The 21875-nt window shown below is 53.8% G+C and overlaps 4 protein-coding genes across 4 annotated transcripts; 1 reads left to right on the forward strand and 3 right to left on the reverse strand.

Moving 5' to 3' along the window:
- Positions 1 to 144: 144 nt before the first annotated feature.
- A1O5_00505 (uncharacterized protein) lies at positions 145 to 2850 on the reverse strand (the record flags this gene model as incomplete). The annotated part of the gene is made up of 3 exons (XM_007741124.1): positions 145 to 2475; positions 2531 to 2633; positions 2687 to 2850. The coding sequence occupies 3 exons, from the start codon at positions 2848 to 2850 to the stop codon at positions 145 to 147; spliced, it is 2598 nt and encodes an 865-aa protein (XP_007739314.1).
- A 417-nt stretch (positions 2851 to 3267) lies between these two features.
- A1O5_00506 (uncharacterized protein) lies at positions 3268 to 4693 on the forward strand (the record flags this gene model as incomplete). Its single annotated transcript, XM_007741125.1, has 3 exons — positions 3268 to 4009; positions 4065 to 4207; positions 4262 to 4693. 3 exons carry the CDS (start codon positions 3268 to 3270, stop codon positions 4691 to 4693), a joined length of 1317 nt encoding a protein of 438 aa, XP_007739315.1.
- Positions 4694 to 4983: 290 nt separating this feature from the next.
- A1O5_00507 (uncharacterized protein) lies at positions 4984 to 5973 on the reverse strand (the record flags this gene model as incomplete). The annotated part of the gene is made up of 1 exon (XM_007741126.1): positions 4984 to 5973. The coding sequence occupies one exon, from the start codon at positions 5971 to 5973 to the stop codon at positions 4984 to 4986; it is 990 nt and encodes a 329-aa protein (XP_007739316.1).
- A 4075-nt stretch (positions 5974 to 10048) lies between these two features.
- On the reverse strand, positions 10049 to 10969 carry A1O5_00508 (uncharacterized protein; the record flags this gene model as incomplete). Its single annotated transcript, XM_007741127.1, has 1 exon — positions 10049 to 10969. One exon carries the CDS (start codon positions 10967 to 10969, stop codon positions 10049 to 10051), a length of 921 nt encoding a protein of 306 aa, XP_007739317.1.
- Between the last annotated feature and the right edge of the window lie 10906 nt (positions 10970 to 21875).

Below are 21875 nucleotides of genomic sequence, written 5' to 3' on the forward strand. Positions count from 1 at the left end.
TGCAAGAGCCACAATATTAATACCCCATGATATATTGCTTCTCGCTATACTGTGACCGTAATTTCAGTACCGGGCGCTCCCGGACCGTCTCTTGTGCGATTACATCGAGAGAATGCACATTAGGGGCTTGACCTGGAACATTGCTCAGGGCTCCATATCCAAAGCCCTCAGCAGCGTCCTTCCCAACCGTTCAACTTGCTCCGCCGTCGTGGTCAAACTCGTCATGAAGTAGATCACATCGCCCAAGACACGTGAATGGATCCCACAGCCGTCCTCGTCAAGCAGCGTCAAAAGCCGCGATTGCAGCTCCGCAGAGGCTGTCGAAGTGTAGCCTCCCGCTGAACCTTGAGGCTCGGCGAGTTTGAGGACGAGGATTGTGCCCAGCGCGAAACACCCGGCGAGCCGGGGATGGTGGGATAGCTCTTGGAGGAGGGAGGGGGGAAAGAAGGAATAGATCTGTGGATTCGCCTGTTTCTGATTCTGGCGGTCGGCGGGCATGGATGGCGAGGACGACGACGAGGACGGAGGCGACGAAATCTTTTCACCCGACCAGGCTCGCTTGAACCCTCTCCAGCCTCCGGTCCGGTCCATATCCATCCGTCGATACTCGTCCAACGCCTTGTTGGCGACCATGCACCCGATCGGATGGGCCGTGTAAGAATGGCCGTGCAGGAGGGCGTCAGTCTTGGAGTCTGAGAGGAACGTCTTGAAGATCGATTCGCTCGCCGTGGTGAGGGCGAGGGGAAGGAGTCCTGCGGTCAAGAGCTTGGCGTGCACCGATATGTCGGGTGCGAGGGAGGGGGGCAGGGCTGGTTGCTGGGAGGTCTCACCGGTTGATGATGATGATGGCAATGTTGCTGAAGGGTTGAAGTCGGATGGACAAGAAAGGAAAGACGACGAACTGGCGCGGCCGAGGCGATAGAGGCCTGTGAAGACCTCGTCGGCGATGACGGGGAGGCCGGACCAGTTGTTCATTCCACCGTGATCTTGTTCTTCCGCACCGTTTTCGGAGGACTGCTTTGTTGGGTCGCCGCCGGCGATCAGGTGAGGGCTGGCTCTGACTGTTTTGATGAGAGTTCTTTGGAAGAGCGGGTCAACGAAGATCATGCCTCCTGCGCCCATGATGATAGGTTCGAGTATGAGGGCGCCGAAACGCCTCCCTTGATCGCGAACGAGACGTTCAAGAGTCGTGGTGATGTGGGATTCGTACCGCTTTGCGTCGGGTGTCCGAGCATCAAAGTCGAAGATGGAGTTTAGGGAGTCAAACTCTTGCGTCCTGGTCGCGGCGTGCATCTCATCCGGCATCGTGAGTTCCCAAACGCCATTCCGCATGAGGACAGAGGGCGGATCAAACCAATGGCCCCAAGGCTGATGCCAGTCCACCTTCTCGTTGAATACACTGGGCTCAGAGCAGTTCATCACGCCGATGGTGTCACCGTGGTAACTCCCTTTCAAGCCCAAGATCGCAACGGGATTCTTGCCGTTGCCATCATCCTTGCTCCACCCGTATCGCTGGCTGGAGGCCCGCAACGCCATTTTCACGGCGACCTCCATGCCTGTGCTGCCGTTGTCAGTGAAGAAGACTCGGCTCAGGCGTGGGTTCTGCAGGGTCGACAGGAGGTTGTAGGATATATCGAGGGCGGGTTCGTGGACGGCATGCGCGAACATGACGTGTCCGTAGCGACCGGCTGCGTGGGCCGCTGTCAACGCAACATTTGGATTGCCGTGGCCGAGGCCCTGCGTCCACCATGACGCAGATGCATCGAAGTGGGGTGTAAGGAGGGACCGCGGAGTCGGCTGTGCTGCCAGTGGAGTAAGTCCAGAAGTCGAAGTGGTCTGGCGTTCCGTCAGCGCTGGGTCGGCCTCTTGGTTATAGGTTTGAAAATGGTCTTTGTACGCCGAGTCAATTGCGATGATGTTGTGGGGAATTCCATGCTGACGGAACGGATGCCATATCACTGCTTCCGCCTGGGAAGGCATCGATGTCAGCTTGGAGATGCGTGCGAAGTGCTTTTGGTTGAGTAGGTCGAGCAGGTTTCCGGCGACGCCCGATTTCGACCATCCACCATAGTAGGCCAGAAGTGCTCGCTTGTCCTGTTCGGCGTCTTGATGCTTCCCAGGTGGTTTGGGCAGGGCAAATGTCGAGATGCCATGGTTCCGGAAATACGTGTTGAGATAGTCGAAGTTTCCCCACTCCGGGTCGTCAAATAGGGCGACCGAGTCAACGTTGTAGCCCCGGACATGCAAAGATTCGAAGGCTGATATGGTGGTCGCGATCCCGCCGAGCTGGCTGTCTCCCACAAGAATCGTTGGTAGTCTCAGTGGTCTGTATAGGTCGGCTTGGGCGGTGCCAGAAGGACCAGGTGAGAGGACGCCACCAGCCGTCTCGACGAAAGCATACCTGCCTCCTGTCTCTACGTGCTCCGTCAGAATAGCTTTGACTCTGGCCAATATTGAGGCGTCTGATCTGGGTATCTGGAGCCTGTCAGTCGTCGTGCGGCCAGGCGTTCAGGTGGCCAAGGTCTCGCACCGTTCCATCTTCGTCCAATTGAGCCGCCAGATGAGGGCTCAATGGGCGCGAGAATTGCGAGATGTACTTTGAAACAATTCCGGGTACAAAGGCGTCGACATGTCTTTGGAGATACGTCAGGGGCAGCCAGGACAGCGGATGTTGAATGAAGCTCACCCTACATCTGCCTCGCCCCTGGGACCAGTAGAAACAGGCTTCAAATACAGCACACGGCGTTCAGGGTTCTGTAGAGCTCGACACAGCAGCGTCGAGACAATGGTCTTGCCAACATTGGTATTGGCTCCGAAGACCTGCCATGCCTTCAGGTCGCGCCACAGCATCACGCCCACACCGACAGGAGGGAGGAAGAGGGAGGAAGAGGGAGGAAGAGGCGTGGCCGACGTTCGGGGCAGAATTGGTGAGTCGCTGACCGAGGCAAGCGAGGCAAGCGAGGCAGATTTGTTCCTGCCAAGACAAGACCCGCTTTTCCATCCTCCGGGAATTTCCGACTCTCCGATTGGACACTGAAACGCTTGTTTCCCGCGTCAACTGCTTTTTTGGATCGCCGTCGCATCGAACGCTGGGACCATCAGCTCCCAGTTGTTGACCCAACCAGCCCAACATTTCTCCATCCTCGGCCAATCCATCCAGTTGCTTTGGCTCCGACTGCAAAACAGGGACGCGACGAGATCCTTTTCTGTGATTTTCGCCCCAGCAACACTCTGTGATCCGACTTGAAAGCGTCAGACGCGTCAGCCATGCCACCATCCCCATTGGAAGAGCGCCTTTCCGCTCTCCTGGAAAAACGTCGATCGCAGTCAAAGCTGCGGCACCTGAAATCGAGTCTGCCTGGCTCGGTAGACTTCTCCTCCAACGACTTCTTGTCCCTGTCGACCAACAAGGGATTTCAGGATGATTATCTGGCGGTTCTAAATCGCAGCCGCACGCCCATTGGGTCAACAGGATCAAGGCTTTTGGATGGCAACTCTGAAATTGCCGAAAGCCTCGAGCGTGACATTGCTGCATTCCATGGCGCCGAGGCTGGTCTTCTGACGAACTCGGGCTTTGACGCCAACGTCAGCATCTTTACATTTCTTCCTCAACCGGGGGATGTCATCATCTACGACGAACTCATCCATGCCAGCGTCCACGATGGGATGAGGCAATGCAGGGCGAAACAACAGATATCCTTTAAACACAATGATGTTGAAGACCTGAATCGAATATTGCAGCAATTTTCTTCCTCAGGTCCGAGTCAGACCATTTTTGTCGCCGTGGAGACAGTCTACAGCATGGAAGGGGACCTTGCCCCTCTGACAGAGATTGTCGACTTGATGGAAGCCACATTACCTCACAACAACGCCCACCTGGTGGTTGATGAGGCCCACGCTACAGGAGTTTATGGGCCAAATGGCTCTGGGAGAGTCTGTGAACTTGGACTTGAAAAGCGCGTTTCAATCCGCCTTCATACGTTCGGCAAAGCTCTTGCTTGCAACGGCGGTGAGTGGCCCGGCATGCAATGTCAATGCACACCGTTGGGCTGACGCGATCAAAGCAATCATTTTGTGTTCTCCCATGATTCGACTTTTCCTTATCAACTACGCCCGACCACTAATCTACACAACATTCATGTCCTACCCTTCGCTTCTTGCAATACAGACGGCATATGAATGGCTCAAAATGGGAAAAGTGAATCTGGTAAGGGGGTTCCGCCTCTGTTTTCTCCGTCTCGATTAACATTCCGTTTTGTAGCTTGCTGCAAACCTCTACCATCTGATCGATCATCTCTACACAAGATTGCAGACCTTGGCAGGCGTCGCCGCAGAGAGCGGGCGAGTTTCTAAGCCTCTTGTCACGCTTCCAACAACATGCCCAGAGTCGCCCATTTTCGCCATCCTCAGCCCGTATCCTCGGTCATTGGCCGCGTACTGTCAATCGGCGGGGTTTATCGTGCGTCCGGTCGTGGCACCTACGGTTCCCAAGGGTACAGAGCGTGTGAGGGTGTGCCTACATGCGGGGAATACCGTAGAGCAGATCGACCGATTTGTCGAATGTGTCAGGCAATGGATTGTCAGTGAAAGCACGAGGGACTTGCACGCAAAGCGTCTAGTCACCCCACAGAGTCACGCCGTCAGCCAACCAGTGGGACTAAAAATGGAGAGAAATCTTGTCGCAAAAATGTAATCTTAAGATGTGTCCTAGCGTTGGCGTAACTCTGCATCAGCCGACAGTCGACCGGCTTTGAAGACGCCGCAACGACGACGGATCGAGGGAAATCGCGAGCTCAACTTTCGCATTGTACAGCACCGACACCGAAACACAAACAAGATGTCTGAGAGGTCGTTGTCAAATTTGTTTCCCTAAATATTAACCATGGTGGGTTTGCCGCTCCATCGCTTTGCAGAGGCCGCAATATCATCCCAGCTACTCTCCACTCGTCCGGCCCACAAGGCACCATAGTTCTCGCACGCCTTTCACTGATTCGCTTCCCATGCCTTTGCAAAAATGCCCATTTCCTTGACGAGGCCGTTCCTGTTTGGTTCCCAACCAAGCAATTCTCGTGCTCTGGCACTGTCATATTGAACAGTTGCACCCGGTGCTTGGAGAACAGGGTGATCCCCAGGTCCAACAAGTTCCAGTTCCAGTTTACCGCTCTGCCCCTTGGTCGAGCTCAAAGCCCGCGCGAACGCCGAGAGGATGTCGCGGATGTTCTCGGTTGTGGAGACCAGGTCGAAGACAGGATACACCGACGTACCTCCTAGCAGGGAGACCTTGCCCACGCCACGGCACACGGCCGACGCCACGTCGTCGACATGAATGACTGGCGATTGTGACGTTGGCGCAACGGGGACTTGGAGGTGGCTCTTGCCATCTGCGACCGCCTGAGCAATCGGACCCCACAAGGCAGTCCAGCCAGAGCTGCTGCGACCATGCATCTGCGCAGGCCGGAAGATCAACACGTCGAGCACGTCTCGGGCAGCCAAGACCTTTCGCTCCAGCTCGGGTCGCCACGCCACAAGAGGCAGCGGCTGCGTCGGGGCTGATTTGGCCCCGACGGGATCCAAGTCGGTGACAGGGACGTCTGAATGCCCATGGACCCATGCGCCGGAAATGTATATGTAGCTGATCTTTGGAGGTACAGCGACTCCTTCGGCCCTGAAGGTCTCCAGGCGCTCCTGCCCGACAGTTTTGACATCGGCGAGGAATTTGGCGCTGTCGCCGTACGCGGCAGTGCAATCCACCACGGCGTCAATCCTGAAACTCCGAACTGCGCGCAGGTAAGGGTCGGGTGCATTCACCGGGTCCTCGCACATGACAGGGATGATTTCAGACGTCGCCAGAGATTGAGCTCTGGAGGCAGACCTGCAAAGGCCATATACCGTGTGCAGGCCGCTCCGCACGAGCGCTTGAGTGACCGCTTGGCCGAGATATCCTGTTGCGCCAAAGACCAAAACTCGAGGCATCTTGATTCTACCAGGAAGGTATGGCCTGAAAGATGACACGCTTTGTAAGGCTTGATCGCAGAAGGGCTTGTCCCCCCCCCCCCCCCCAAAAAAAAGATGTTGGCTGCTCCAGACGGAAGTCGCAACCCAAAAAAACCAACTTCAGCTGGGGGCGCAAGACTTTGATATATATACCATGCCCTTCCCCAGGCCGCAATGTATGTCCTGGCAGGGGGTGATGAATCAGTCAAATCATCTCAATACTCGACCTCTAAATAGCTCGTCACATTGCACGTAAACCCGTCCCCTCAGCCAATAAAGCCACGGAGCCGATGACGACGGGAGACTCGAAGAGCCATGATTTGTTGGAGGCCAGCGGACAATCGATGCGCGACGGGTGTGAAGACGATGAAAAGAGGCAGTCCATTGACATATTCTAAGTACATAAGCTACTTATGTCAGCTGCATCTCGTGGCGATGGCGCAAAAGAAGCTTTGTTCTTGTTGGAAAAAGCCCCAAACTTGATGCTACGTCAGCTACATGTCGCTCTGTGCCCGCCCTGGATATTATATCACATCGAGTCTTGTGTTTTCCTAACTCGGGAAGTCGTCGTGCTTCTGAGTGGCGATGCATTTTTGGACACGGCGGCGTGGATGGGCGATGGGTTGGTCGTTGGTCATTTGGCAGCTGTCAACGTCAACGTCACGACTTTGACACGTGCGTTCAAGAACGAACAACAACCCAAGCATGCTGCCGGTGCTGCTGGTGCGAACTAATTGGACTGTGGGGGGTTCCTGCATCGGCGATGAACAGCGGCACCCATCCCCTGATGCTCAACTTGATGGTGCGCCAGCGGACAGGGTGTGCCGACTCAAGCGACAAGTCAGGCTAGTGAGGCTTTGTGGGTGCTGCAGTCGAGGAGGGAGTGTACTTGTATGTATGAATGGGGCCCGCCCCCCAACAACATCTGCTGCTTTGCAGCGACCAAGCGAGGCAGCCATTAGCTAGCGAGACCTCCAGCTAAATACCCGGGACCGAGTACATACATATTGCTAGGTATGTACGAGGTACATAGGTAGGGGCATTATTATCGAGCCTATCAAACAAAGGGCAAACCTGCAACGAAACCCACTAGCCTCACTCACCATGGGTACCTAGCGAGCTAGGTAGGTCTGTCCCTGTCGCGCAACTCGCCTCATACTTGGCAAAACACGAATACGAGGCTAGCTGTGAAAAGGAGCGGGGAACCCATTTGAGGATTGGCCCGGCCCCTAAAGTCTGGGCCGTCCGTTGTTCTCTTTGCCTCATGGCTCTTGCCTCTTGCCTCTTGCCTCTTGCCTCTCGCCTCTTCCCTTTTGCCTCTTGCCTTTTGCTGGCAAGCATTAAGCCAGGTTAACAGAGGCGATGTAATCGGTCTATCGTCTATTATTTACGGTTTTGGCTTTCTCAGCCGCGGCTGGAATGTCGAAAAAGCTTCCTGCACAAGGCGCGCATGGATTACAAGGGGAGGAGGAGGGATGGTTGGGGGGGGGAGGGGGGGGGAACCCCACAGAAAAGAGACAGGGCGTATGAACGCTCACCAACGTCTGAGAACGAACGCCGAGGACGTCGGCTCATCCTTGATCTTGGAGACACAAGTCCCTTTTCCCGTTGAAACATTAGAGCCATTCTTAAACCACCTGCGAGGATAAGGTAAGGAGTGTCGTCGTGTCATGTCGCACAAGGCTGCGGGGGCCGTTGCTTGTGCGACGCTCGGGTACTTCGGCATGCCCCTGTTGAAGAGCAGGTGGGGTCCTGCGACAGTTGGGCTGTAACTTGTATTGCATGTTAGTGAACGTGCTCCACATGCTCTGTAGTCGAGGCCGTGAGCAAAAGCCACAGACTCTCGCTCTGAACTCCTCCGGTAGGAGACTGTTGAGTGGCCGGTGGCGCTGCAATCTTTGAACTGGGCTTGAACACATAACGAAAGTGGTCTCCGTGCTGTGACTGCCGCGGTTCCGTTTTCGAGGTTTCCCGGACATCAGTTGTTAGGTTCCCTAGATAAGCGCAGAGTCCGACGACTCCCTGGTCGATCAACTTTCGCAACGCTGCTCGGTTTTGCCAAGCCGTCACAATATCCCATGTCGAATCAACCCCGGTGTGCTGTCCGGCACTGGGTGAGAGGGGTCATGTCTTTGCAGCGAAGGCATGTTGTAAGGCTTACGACACTGCGTCGAGGAAGGTTATCTTTGTGGAGAGATTGGCGAAAGGGGCAGGGGCAGGGCAGGGGTAGGGACTGGCTGCTGGGTTCCAACTCTGCGAACATCATCTGTCTCCCTGCCGACTCATCAGCGAAGAGTTTAAGGGAGGGCCTAGCAATCCACAAGATCTCCCGCCCAATGGATTGATCCAAAAAAATTTAAAAATTAAAAATTAAAAATTACCACCGTCAGACATCTGATCATAGTCGTATGATCGATTTGGACGCTGATCGGCCTCCAGATCGCGTCATGGAAGCTCTGTCTTTGTGAGGGTAGAGACGGTGTGCATTGTGCTGCGATCAGCTGCCACGAATCATGAAAGAGGAACGAGAAAAAGACTGGGGTGTGCACGCAATCGTCTGGTACTGGGCGTACAGTACGGTCAGCCAGACAAGGGTGCAGACGACGTCTCTTTCCCCAAGCAGAGCTGTGGGCACCCGGAGTTCCGGCTTGAAGAGTTTTTGCAGCCCTGGATACGGCGAATGATGGTTGCCCGCCAGTGGCAGGTGCGGTCGACGAATGGCCAAGTCGACGCAAACACTTGGCGACCTGACGGAGCTTGCTTTGGGAAGAAACGCTTTGTGGCTGCGGTCCAGGGGGCCGGCCATCTGGGGAAACAACATCAGCCAGTGGGTCGAGGTCAACCAGAGGACCAAGCGACCGCGCTCTATTTCTTTCCGGGAGCTGCTTTGTGTGAATTTGGAGAAAGGAAAAGCTCATGAAGCTGATCAGCTCGGCCTTGTCGACGATGGTCCAGGTATACGGGGAGAGAACACACGGGCCGGGGGGGGGGGGGGGGGGGAGGTGGTTGAAGCTCGACGAGGGAGGTTGTGGGTTGTGTCATCCAGTCTGTGGCGACACAGGGAGAGGAAGGGAGAGAAGAAGAGAAAAAAGAGACGGGGGGAAAAAACGGAAAAGAGGAAAGAACAGACGAGGCTCACGTCTTGAAATTCCCAATCCGTATCCCTATCCGCTTTGCTCGAGGGACGGAGAGAGGCAGAGGGCAGACGCAGAGAGGAAAACTTTGGTAAATAGAGTTTCATTCGGGAGCTTGGGAGCTGGAAGTTGGCGGCCGGAAGACCCACCCTTGCGCGCCCCGCCGATCACGACCGAGGAGTGGATCACGCCATGGTCCCACCTGCTCCAACAAGACAAGCTCGAGAATAAGGTTGGTACAATCACACAGCAGGAACATCCCACAGGACGCTGGGGATGTAACTCGCGCGACTTGCCAACCGCTCATTCACCAGCCCATTTCCGTTTCCTGTCACCTCTTCCTCCTCCCTTCTTCTACTTTCGTCTGTCATCTTGTCCTCTGGCTGGCCCTCGTGACCAAACTCTAGAAGAACCGTGCAGCCACCGGCGAAAGCTAATCGCGGCATCGGCCGTCCACCTACTTGTTACACCTCCATGTACCTCGTAAGCCTCCGTACCATCCTACGATGCCACTTGCTGGACTCCCCAGACGGTCGTTGGTGAAGCGGGAAAAAAGACCCTGATCAATTCATACTCTTCATATTGCATCGCTCATCAAACCACCCGTATATTACATAGTGCTACCTAAGTAGTCATTGGACTCAGTATTCTGTTTCCTACTGAATAGTTTTGCCCCCGTAGGACCGTGGTCTCATGCATGATTCCCCCCCCCCACAATTGCCAAAGCTCCAATATATCACTTTTTCGGTCCATGTCCTCTTGCCCTGTCGCCTCTGCTGCTACTCGGACTGTGACCGTGCACGCGACAGGTCTGCCTTCAAATGACAGACAAAGGAAAGACTCTCACTTTTCGGCTCCGACATTGGCTCCGACAGTTGGCTCCTTCACTTCGAGAACAAATCCACTGCGACCTGAAGTCGTCACAACTTGCTCTGCGCCGAGCCAATGATGTGTCCAGTGGCAAATGACGGGACTTGGTTCGAGTTCAACTCGTAGAGTATCTGAAATAAAACTTGTCTGTTGACCCGACAGCTCTCACCTGGATACAAGGGTGGGGTGAACCCCGTAGAAAGCCGGGCAACGATGTTGTCCATCTCTTCTGGCGTTGGATTGTACTGTGCGATCATGTCTTTGGCCACCGAGCAAGAAATGCTGTTGCCGTCGTCGGCACAGAGAGGCCCGCTCGACGGTACAAGAAACGCCTGGCGCACAAACGTATTGTCGTTGGGTACGTGTGCTTTTTCGCCCTGCGGCGGGAAATACCACTCGCAAGACGTGCTTGCGAGGGGGTTTGCCGCCGCTGTTGCTGCCGACATTGTGGTTACAGGAGCCGTCGAAGAGCCCATAAGCTCGTAACAATACTGAGTGTCGTAGAATGGGAAGTTGCCAGAGGACACGAGCGGTGGTGTTGTGCAGTAGGGCGAAGGCGACGGTGTCAAACAAGATGCAGCACCGATAGGGTTCTGCATTCCTGTGGCCGAAGGGTTGACGGCCTCGGGGATGGATAATTTGGGTCTCAATTCTCGAAAAGCGGCTGCCGTGAGGCCGCCGGGACGGTGAAGCGTCGAGTCTCCCAGAGTAGTTTCCAGCAGATCTGGATTGATGCCGGCATTCTTCAAAAGATGTCGCAAACGAGCATTTTCGGCTTGAACTTCACTGAAAGCTGTCCGTTGAAGATCGGCTTCACGACAGGTGTTGCGGCATTGTTGCAACTGGTGCTCGAGCTCTGCGATATATTCCCGACGTCGAGCACGGCTCCGTCGTTGGTTATCGCGAACTCGCTGCTGCTTGGATATAACAGGATTGATTTTAGTGCTTCCCTCGCTGCCTTCGGACTCCATGGGTAGCCAACATTGAATTTCACGAGGGATCAACCAGAAGATATATAGATTGGTCTGTTTGGGGAGGGGGAAGAGGGGGACGCGAGGTAGGGAACAATAGGGATCGAAATCGGTGGGCTCGATTGAAGACATGAGGAGGTGTCACAATGTATATGTCTGATTGGCGAGGTGCGGGGCCTCCCTAGCCCCCAGGCAAGCGAACAGTGATCTGCAGGTGGCTTCGACGACCCATAACACCAACGTACGCACAACAGACAAATAGCAGGGCAGAAAAGTCCGGATAGATGTCTGGTGGGACAAGCCTCCTCCGGCCGTAGAAATGACTAAAGGTCCGCTATTGAAGTGTAAAGTATACACAAACAGGGAAGATAGCGGGGGCATTCGGAGTTGCTGAGGGATACTGACCCTCGCTCGTGATCGCTGTAGCTCTAGCACATTTCCAATGGAAGGTAGGCCATGGGAGATTCGGGCAAGTGATGCCTCGTGAAAAGCCTGAAGAAAGCGCGACAGGATATGTGGCCTGACAAGGCGACGAAGCTGAAGGGATCGACCGGGACTCGGTAGACTGTGGAAGCAAGCGCGGACGGTGCCTACCTTGTTGTGTCTTGTGGTGCCTGACGACGGATGGATGGTGCGATAGGGTGCGTAGGGGTGCGTAGGGTGTGTATGGTGTGTATGGTGTGTATGCTGCGTATGGTGCGTATGGTGGTGGTTGCATCCATGGGATGTTAGTGTGTCTTGGTCCTCGAGTTGAGGTCTGGAAGGAGGCTGGCTGGGTCTGGTTGGCAGTCTCCTGCTACTACTCTTGACTCGTTTTAAGCCTCTAGAGGAAGTTAAACCCATGTTCGGCTGAAAGACGGCAGCGCTTTTCGATAACAACAAAGGGTTCTAGCTGCTTGTGTTTGTCTGTTCTTTTAGCAGGATCTGCCACCTGCTGCGTGCGCATCCCTCAGCTGTGGGCATCGTGGAACCATGAGGGGGGAGGGGCCCATTCGAGGTGATAGAGGTGGTAGAGGTGGTAGAGGTGGTAGAGCGGTGGCCAATCATGTATCCATGCAACCATCCATCCAAAAGGTACCACGCCCAAAGAATACCAAGGCGGGCGGTTGGAAACGGAAAAAGAAGCCGGCGCAGAAACTTCGGCTGTAGCCTGCAGCCTGCAGCCTACAGGCAATAGGCCATACTTAGGCCATACTTAGGCCTTAGGCAATCTTCGATCTTCGTAAACCAGATTCTTCGGCTCCTCCATCCCGGCCACCCCATTCACCTATCTGACTCGATCTGACCCGCCATCTGATTCGCCACCAGCTTCAGCTTCAGCTTGTGCCGCACAGAGAGAATTCTCCGAAGTTCGCTACGAAGTTTTAAGCCATGACCTACAGTAGCTTCATTAGCTCGCTGCCAGTGCCTGCCACTCCTTTGCAGGGTCCAACCTCTGCCAAACCCTGGAACCCCTGTGCAGCCGTGTGCGACCGTCGCCATCTCGAGCCAAACACCACCGACACCACCACCGACACCACCACCAACATCACCACCAACACTAACCCTCGCTGGAAGGTCAATATTAACCTCGATGGTCCAGAGAAATGCAGATCTAGGTAGTCACTCGGTCCACCACCCCCCTGTGGCCTCTCCTCGTATCATGTCTCAGCTACCCCTAGGGATTGCATGAACCGCTCAAAGGTCGCACCCATTGCCTGTAAATTCCACGCAACCGGCCCAAGTATCCGAGGTTGGGAATCGACTCGACTGCACCGAATCTGATCAACTCACGCTATATAGGCGGTGTCGCGTGCTCGCCCCAGATCGACACAGATTCATTCTTCGCGCCCCCAAACCTGGCCTGTAGGAAACAAGACATGAAACGAGGCCGAAACAGGTCGTGGAGGATTGCAACAACGCGGCTGCCTCTGGTAGAGGATAAGACGAGAAGACCCTGCGTGATAGACACCGCATGGCAGCCATTGAAACAATCCCTTCGTTTAGGCTGCGTATGTCCTTATGATTCCCATGTCGAGCGGGATCAGGGGAAAGATTGCACATTGGCCACCGCCATGAAAGTATATGCCCTGGATCTTGGGTCATTGGTATCATCAATGATATGACTATCCACTTCCAGCGGGTCCAACGAGTATTGCCCCCTGATGCCAGCATCATGTATCTAGGACGGTCTTTCCTCCAGGTACCGATTCAAGAGGCTACCCCACATTGGGGCCGATTTGGGATCTGCAAATCTCAGCAGAAGCCTTCTTTGCTCGTCACGCATGTCATCTAGCCACCACGAGGTAAAATGACTTGCTCTCCGGCACTTCTGCTACCGGTTTGTCCACGATGTTGCCGAGGCTTCCCCAAGACGACAATCCGATGATACGCACAGTCTAACGGCAGCGAGGCGCCTTGCTTCGGGATTCGAGCCGTTCGGGCTTTACCCCCTTGCTGAAGACTAATTCGACTTTGTTCTCCAAGCTGTGGGGGATGTGCTGGACTGAACACAATCGATATTTGCCCTCAGCTACTGGAATCTCCGTGGTTGGCCAATCGCCATGGTGATTGGAGCTGCCCAGAAGCCCGGGCTCCAACCTCGGCGACCAAAACACGGTCGCGGCGACAGATCGAATGACCACCTCCAACACAACGATGGGACCACTTGACCAACGTGATTTGTTCAACCACTAGCTGCCAAGACGTGGCTTCTCGATTCAATCAGCCAAACGAACTATATTCAAGGACCCCTCGTCATTTTTCGTTAGCCCCCGTCGGCAGGATGGATGAGGCGGGCCACTGGCAGCAGCTGGAAGATTTAAGAATCTTGGCTGTGCGATCGTGCTAATCTGGATTGGACTAGTTATGGGGTGTGTTAGTAACAGTTATACGGTCAAAAGACAGTGTATTGTCCCCATCTCAGGCTGTGCCCTGTTCTAAGCACATGTCATCCGAAATCTTCTACCAGTACAAGTAGTGACTGGGACACGAGGAGGCTGGCAAGGTAGTCGCTCAATCAGGTAGCGTGGATTGCGTGGGTCAGTGTGTGTGGAACCACCATCATTTGCCCGGTGCTAGCGAAAAGTACCCTTGAATATATTAGTAACATCGTGAAAGTGCCACACGAGTTAAGGTAGATGAAGCTTCACTAGTCCTTACAGGACCACCTGCCAATGAGGCCGACGCGTATACCTGGCACACCTTTATTCGAAAGTATGCACTTCCGTTACCTTGAAGCAGAAACGCCTGCAAGGTGGGGTTCATTGAAGAAAAGCCTGAGAAAAAAAAACCTTCTCAGACCCTGCATCGTTCCGAATTGACCAACTGTACCGAGTATTAAACAATCACTACCTAAGCTAGCCAGAATAGGGTCGTAACTGGGCACCACTCACTTGAGTGTCCCTCGTCGAGCACACTTGAAATTCGCATGTGTAAATAGGCGAGCCTAGATATTTGCGAGTTGGGTTCCTTCCCTCGTCACATCCAAATGAAAACCACTGGCATGATGCTTTCGCCTTCCAAGCCTTGGGAGGTCAAGCTCCCATAGAGTCGAGACCTTGAACGGACTGCTTGAAGTATGACGCGTGTGATGGCTGCAGTCAGGCTGTACCGGAATGCCAGTCAAGGGTGAGGCAGAAGTTACCACCCACCAAGCCCGATGTACCCTGCTCCCGATGATTGGTGTCCTACTCTCCAGCAGCGACTGGGGGAACTCGAAACAGACCTCCAAAACAGACCTTGGACTTCAAACCCCTGCCTGGACATGAAACCCTCTCCAGGGTCAAGAGCCACACCAACTTCAGGCTCCAAACCCAGGCAATGCTCAAATTGAAGCGCCTGCAAGGGGCAGTCAAGTTGCGCGAGACATCGCGCCCCTCTTGTATCCCTGTAAGCTCCAAAAACAGAGCAGAAAGCGTTCCAGGCCAACAGCCCAGTCCCCAGCCCCAGCCCCAGCCCCTGCCCCTGCCCCTGCCACTGCCACTGCCCTTGCCCTTGCCCTTGCCCCTGCCCCTGCCTTCTCCTTCGCCTCCACCTCCACAATCGACACACATTGTACCTGACCTACCCTAATCCAATGCGCGAGACATATGTCATTCTACTACACAAGGCTATGAAGATCTGCATCGCCGAAAACAGACGGGGAAGGCCGAAAATGCCTTGAGAGAGCAGACCAAGTGTGCTGGCCTATCTAAAGTGACCCAGTCTCAGAAACTCACAGCGACCGAGGCAAATGCGATAACGGCGACCTCGCAGACAACTAAGCCTTGGAGAAGATTCCAATCCGCAGCCAGCAGGGGAAAACTCGCTGGAGCCTCGTATAGGTAACAAATTGCCCCCTTTTCCCTCACAGCTCGACGATGGCAGCATCTGGGCGAAGACAGAGATAACATGTGCTTTCAACCATATTGGTTCCACAGCGACAACCACGGCAAGCCTCCTCCCGCCTCCCATTCCCCATCAGCTTGGTGAGTCTATTTCCACCTCCGTCCCTTCGCCAGAAGATTCTATCCCGGCGAATGTGAGTGCCACGGGAATCATTCCACTCAGTGCCGACGAGCCCAAACCAATTCCATCTGCACGAGCAGAAACAGATCAACAGACTAGGGGCACGGCCTCCGCTCAAAACACCATGGCGTCAGTGTCCGCCAGTGATATCTCACTCGTTGTCGTTCGGGATGTTGACAGGCCACGAGCACTCGATCTCGACGACCATCGAATCGGGCAACCAGCTTTCGAAACCACTCCCACCGGCAAAGCCATTTGTCCAGCACGCTCAAAACGGAGTAGAAGAAACATACCAGGGTCACGGTTGCTAGGATGCGAATCTCCCGAATCCGGTCCTGTTGGGGTGGACAAATGGCAACGCCCTCGCCCTCGCCCTCGCCCTCGCCCTCACCGCTAGCCAAGCCACTAGTCTACCTTGCGAGAGTCCCAATCAGTCTCGTCCATGCCACTCGACAGAAGGAATACATGGAACGAGGCTGGCTAGATCTATTGAGGAGAGATCTTGTCGCCACTGTGCAAAGTGTACATAAAGAGGCAGACTCTTACTCCTGGGCAGACAGAAACACAGTGCGCTGAGGACATAATATTAAACTCTTAAAGACCAGATTGACTTTGGCAACAGCAGGCTCAGTGCTACACCGCTGAAATAGTTCCCGAAATAGTGCCTCTTCGGTCTGGGGATGGTGTCAGGGCCTATCTCTTGGCATCTCCAGTCACATGACCCCGCCGTGGATGTCCTGTGAATAACTCGGCGAGTCGGTACTACGACAAATGACGCTATATTGGTGTTATTTGAAGTACCTTTTTTTTTTTGAGTATCTTTGCCAATCTGTATTAACACATGATTCCCAGAGTATCCTGCGGTCACAGTCCGTCGCTCACAGCCACTTTCACCCTTTCTAGATGGTCCTTGGTACTGTATACAATCCGACCACTCATTACCCATTGAGATTGATCACGTAGATCAGGATCCGTGACCTTGACAGATGGCCAAGTCTGGACTAGCGACCAACCATCGTATTTCTCTCATGCCCTTGCCTCCCAGAGCTCGATATGTTTCCGGGCGTCAAAAACATATCCGTGGGCGTCTGACTGGAGGTAGTGAATCGTAGAAGAGTGCTTTAGGTATAGGTAGAGTGGCGCGGAGGTTGCGGGGGGCGAAGCTGATATCAGTGAGGGATACCCTATCAAGAGTGATAAAAACATGACCCCTCCCAAGAAGCTGATAGATTCATGAGACCGCCGTCTGTTGTGGATTTGCTTCACCCGTTGCACGGAGTACCCAGTAGGCAGAGCATGTACAATTGGCAAGTCCGCTTCGCAGGAAGGGCCGGCCCGCTGTAGACTGCTTTTCTACTAAGCATTCTGAATAGGTGTAGGTATGTATATCGAGATGTATAAATAACCCCCCATCCCCGGCAAACCGCAGGATTCTGTCATCCCCAGCAAGATACAAGCTCTTCTCCAGCAAAACGCTGCTTCAAGCGTTATTGGACCTCAAACCCCAACTTCGTCACAGAGAGTGCGGTCAGCAAGCGCACCAGACATCGCGGTCACGTGGACCCAACGCCAGCGATCTTCTCGCAAAATGGCCAGACAGTAAAGACATAAACGAGGTGGGAACAATGCAGAACGTTACAGCGAGTCAACTCGCAAGAATCTCTCTGCCAGATCTTCTGCTGGCAATAGCCAAGGTCCATATGGACGGCGCCCTCAAAACCCCCGGCCACAGACTCCGCGAATGTAGTGAATTCTCACCGCGACTGGCATCTACAGTTTCCAAGTTAACCGAGAGCCATCACGCTCTACACGGTGTTTCCATCACCACCTTTCTCCCCAGATGACCCCTTGAAACAAAAGGAAGTCAAATGCCAATCATTCGCGATCCATTGGATATGCCTGGATTCGCCCCCAAGCGACTGCATTCGGAAAACACCTGCTGTCGAAGCACCTGCTACGGTCGAGTCTGCGTCGTTCGACATGATGTCATTTACTCAAGAGTTGGGGACCTATGTCAATTGGGCGGTACAACGAGACGACGCACAGCAAAGATTCCTGGAGTGTTTTGACCACGCGTTTGAGGGACATGCAAACTTTGCGCAGATCAGGGGAGACCTACTGCTCGCCATTGTTAGCCAGTTCACTACGTTGATGCAGGTAAGAGTCTGGAAAGGCAATCGCCCAGAGCCTGTCATCCGACCACAGCTCTGACACGAATTCCAAAGTGTTACAACCAAGATCCTGAGCGAATACAAGGCCGAGATGACAGCCACACAAGATGGGGATCGCCGAAAACCGGAAAAACTTGCCGACCATTTTGGAAAGCAGTCCATACCCAGCCGCGTTCTCCGAAGTTTGGGCTGATGGCCAACTTGCCCTACCAGACGCGCAGCAATACTTGCTGTCCTCCCTCGTCTTTACAGATCAGAACAAGGTCAAGGAGGCATGGCAAAAATCTCACACGTGTCATAGAGGATCGGCGAACTCGGGAGGCAAGCGATCCGCAAGCTGAGCAAACAGGCAATCGGCCACCTACAGGACCACCAGCGTCGAGTCCGATGGTCTGATCCTCTAGCGATCCACCAAATTTTTACCCCGGCGTTTACAACGTCTGCTGCGGAAGCCACGTTACCGGGAAGTCCAGGCAAACAACCTCGAGTTGCTCCTCGGTTCCAATGTTGGTCATGGAAGGAGCGCCTGATTAGGCATTAGCAGTGGCAGCTAATAATAATAGTAGATAGCACTTCGTCGGTTTCAACACGATTAGTTGGTAAATCAGCTCATCAACCACGCATTCGCTTGCCAAACGCGCTCGGACAGAGCATGTCAGGAAAACAAGAGATACATAGCCGTGGCAATGGAAAATATTCAATCAGACCTGTTCGCCGTAAAATAACCTCCGCTGTACACGACTCGCCCAATGACCTAGAAATTTACGCCGTCATGGGTTCGCAAACATCTCCGATTCCATCCTACTTTCCATACTGAGACTGCGTCCGGACAGCAACCTCGACCTCGATTTCGTACAACCTCAAGCTCGCTTGATGCTTGTCGGAAAATGGCCAACACTAAATTTTGCTGGCGTTCGTTTCTATGTACTAGTCATGCTTCGTACAAATGCAGTACATACGTGATTCAATATCCTAGATATCTGACGTCGCCGTCGTCTATCTCCACATCGACAACCTCTTCGAACGACGCCAGATTGACCTCGACGTTTGGCCATCTTCAACAGCGCCTCCTGAACTGGGAAGAGATTTATCAAGAGATTTATCAAGACACTACAAAATGCTATACAATGAGGCGGCAGCGAAGTCTAGAATAGAAAGAATAAATGAATCTCCAGAGGATGTTGCTTGAAAATTGACGTTAGCTACCTTTGGTGGCGCCAAACTCTGTTTATCAGTCAGCCGACTCTTGAGCTCGTTACTACCTTTCTTCGCGCCATTGAGGTGGAAGTCAGAGGGTTTGAACACAACAAGTCCAAGAAGTCAAGCTCGAGGCCCCGTTGTGAAAGAACGTGCCGGCGCCGATGTGGGCCGATACCTACCAAACACTGATGCCGGTGGGCTCGAGGGCTCATGTCAGCGGTACTTGGTCAACCTTGGACGGCCAGGAGAGAAAACTGAATGGGGTGATGCACGGCACAACGCCCCAGGCCTGCTTTGCAGGAACGTTCGACGATGCACGGCGCACCAAAAGCAGACACGCCAACCAACCCTTCCGGGAACCAGGACCATGGCCAGGCCCCAAGGGAGTAAGACCAGCCACTCCGGGCACCATGCTCCCATTTCCTCTTTGGGGCGGAACGCCCTCAGACAAGGTCAACACGAAGACAGTGTGGGACGGAACGGTAAAAGCCTAAAACATAGAGCGACAGACAGAGGGACAGAGGCAACCGAGCACGATAACCCCACTGAGCACACGGGGCAGACAGACCAGCACGAGGGCGCAGAGGGATTGGACAAGGCTGTCAACAATCAGGGACAGTCAGAGACCCAGGGTCGTCGTCATCCTCGGTCCAGGTCGTTGTTGGGACGCGTAACAATCCCCACTCAACCCAAACCTACTTGTGAACCAGCTAGGACTATAGACAGGAGACACCTGGATAATTAAGAAAGACAGGAGGTAGTCTCCATGCGTTCAAACGCCTGTACGCAATGGCGCTGGCAAAATCGCTACCTCAGAGAGAGGAAGAGGCTAGGCATGCACTCCTCAAATACGTGGTAGATTAACATAGCCATAGCGCATGAGTGAGGGCCCGAGGTCGCTGTCACTGTATCGCACGTCAGATTGTTCTCTCTGTGGGTATTGTCACTGTCACAACGCCGCCCGAGCGTGCTCGTTCTGTGGTGGTGGTTCTTCACACCAATCCCGTACGACAAGAGCGACATTGTCCAGACGGCCTACTCCAGCGTGTCGTTGGAAGCACTAGCCGACGTTTGAGAGCAGGCAATACGAAAGTGGCCGGTGAGGAACTCATGGCAGAATGAAGGCTTTGAGTCGACGCATTATTATCTGCCTGCTCTATGCTATGTAGGTACTGTACTGACTCCTGCCCATTGACGGTGATTCGGTGATTCGAACTTGTCGGAAACGCATAGAGGTGCCCTTTCATCCATGGACTATCTAGGATGTCCTGATGAAGAGAACTTGGATTCACACGCCACACGTCGACGGGCTCGGTGCCGGTTCCAGGCTCTAGTCGTTAGACTCTTTGATTAGTCCAGCTTCAATGGCCAACTCTTCTGGCCAGGCAAATCTGTGGACCGCCGCCTTAACGTCGTAGTCCGTCACAGAGCAGAGGCCGGGTCGTGTCTTACCATGCGTCTGCTACAGCACAAGCTCGCTGCATGATAGGTTGACGCGAAGCGAGTTGAGAGATGATGCTTTTTGTCTCGCTGTGGAGCGGGGAGATTTGTGCTCCTACAGTACCTTGGAGGTGAAAGACGAGAATGCGTGCTTTGTCGATTTGCGATTTCCTGGGCCCCGCGGGTGGCTCCACTATTCAACTGCGAGCTCGTAATAAGAAGCAGCGAATCTCCGAGCAATCTATTTGCTCAAAGTCTTGTAGGTGCCGATCGACTGGCTTATCTCTTCTGTTGAAGTTGGAAGAGATATGTACCGAGTTGTGGAAAGGGTTTGTCAAAGACAAGATCAATGCTTGAATTATACCACTGATCTCACTGAGCAATGACATTCCAGCGCAATTTTCAATGATCCACTCAACTACGTGCTGCTTATGATGCGACTCAAGAAAGGAACGTCTTGGGGATGGTGTTCTGCTGGTCGATGGGAATCTTCTATCTCGTGATCTGACAGGTCAAAGTTGGTGCTTCGTGCCGTTCGACGGTACAGATATCCTATGATTTTTTTTTTTTCAACTTTTTTTTTGAGAGAGAGAGAGAGAGAGAGAGAGATTATCCTGCAAGCTTGGCAAGCACAAAATATGGGAACTGATGCCCTTCCTGATTGATTTTCGGAGTAGGCGTGGCTACAAGAGTCGTCCACTAGGTCTCTCCTCTAGCTCCCCGACCGGCGCAGTGCTAACAGGTGCGCATAACTTGGTGTGCCAATTCGCTCTTCTCAGTATTGAGATCATGCCATTGGCTGGAGCTCATTTTGCACGGATCTGAGGAGCTATCCCGCTGCCCCCATTTCTCAAATTCCTCTCGGAGCTCCTTCTGTCGGTCAACAGGCATACCTACCTTGATGGCGTTGGGCTCGATTAACGACGAGGTCATATTCTGGAGGAAGGGTCTCGAATGGTTGCTGGTGGGTTTCTCGTGAGATTGGATATCGCTCGCACATCTTTGCCATCGCAGCATTACTTTCAATTGCCTGTAGGCGGAGTGTCTCTGCGCCACCCTCGATTTTTGGAACCGGGGTGTACAAAATTCTCAAAACCTCTGGAAGAGGTTCGTTATCCGAATGATCGTAATACCGATGCTTTCCGTGCTCGTCTGTCTTATGATGAGGATTTCCTGATGAGCTCCGGCATATCTGACATGCACTTCCGGGATTAGGATTGCTAACTGCACGGACGGCGACTTCTCAATACTGAGCTTCGGACGGTCTCTGGCAATGCCTTGTTGGGTATGATGACTGCTGCACCGGGGGTATAGGTCGAGGGTAGAATGACTGTCGCATCTGGAGAATGGGTTGGGGGAGTGATGGCTGTTGCATCGGGGTCGCATTTTTGCGCAGGTGCATATGGGATGGTCGCTGTATGGCCTGGTACCTGGGGCATGTCATACGCATCCAGGCCTTGAAGGGAGAGGGTTTGTGCTTGACCTCGCTGATGGATATTATGCGCAGGGTTCAGTTGTGGTGCTCGAGGTGTACGGCACCCAGGGCAGGACGGTTCATAATGTCATCTGCCACAGCAGAAAAGAGCAGGGTAGGATGATACAGCAGG

This window comes from Cladophialophora psammophila (assembly GCF_000585535.1).
Source record: "Cladophialophora psammophila CBS 110553 chromosome Unknown aczJe-supercont1.1, whole genome shotgun sequence".
NCBI lineage: Eukaryota > Fungi > Ascomycota > Eurotiomycetes > Chaetothyriales > Herpotrichiellaceae > Cladophialophora > Cladophialophora psammophila.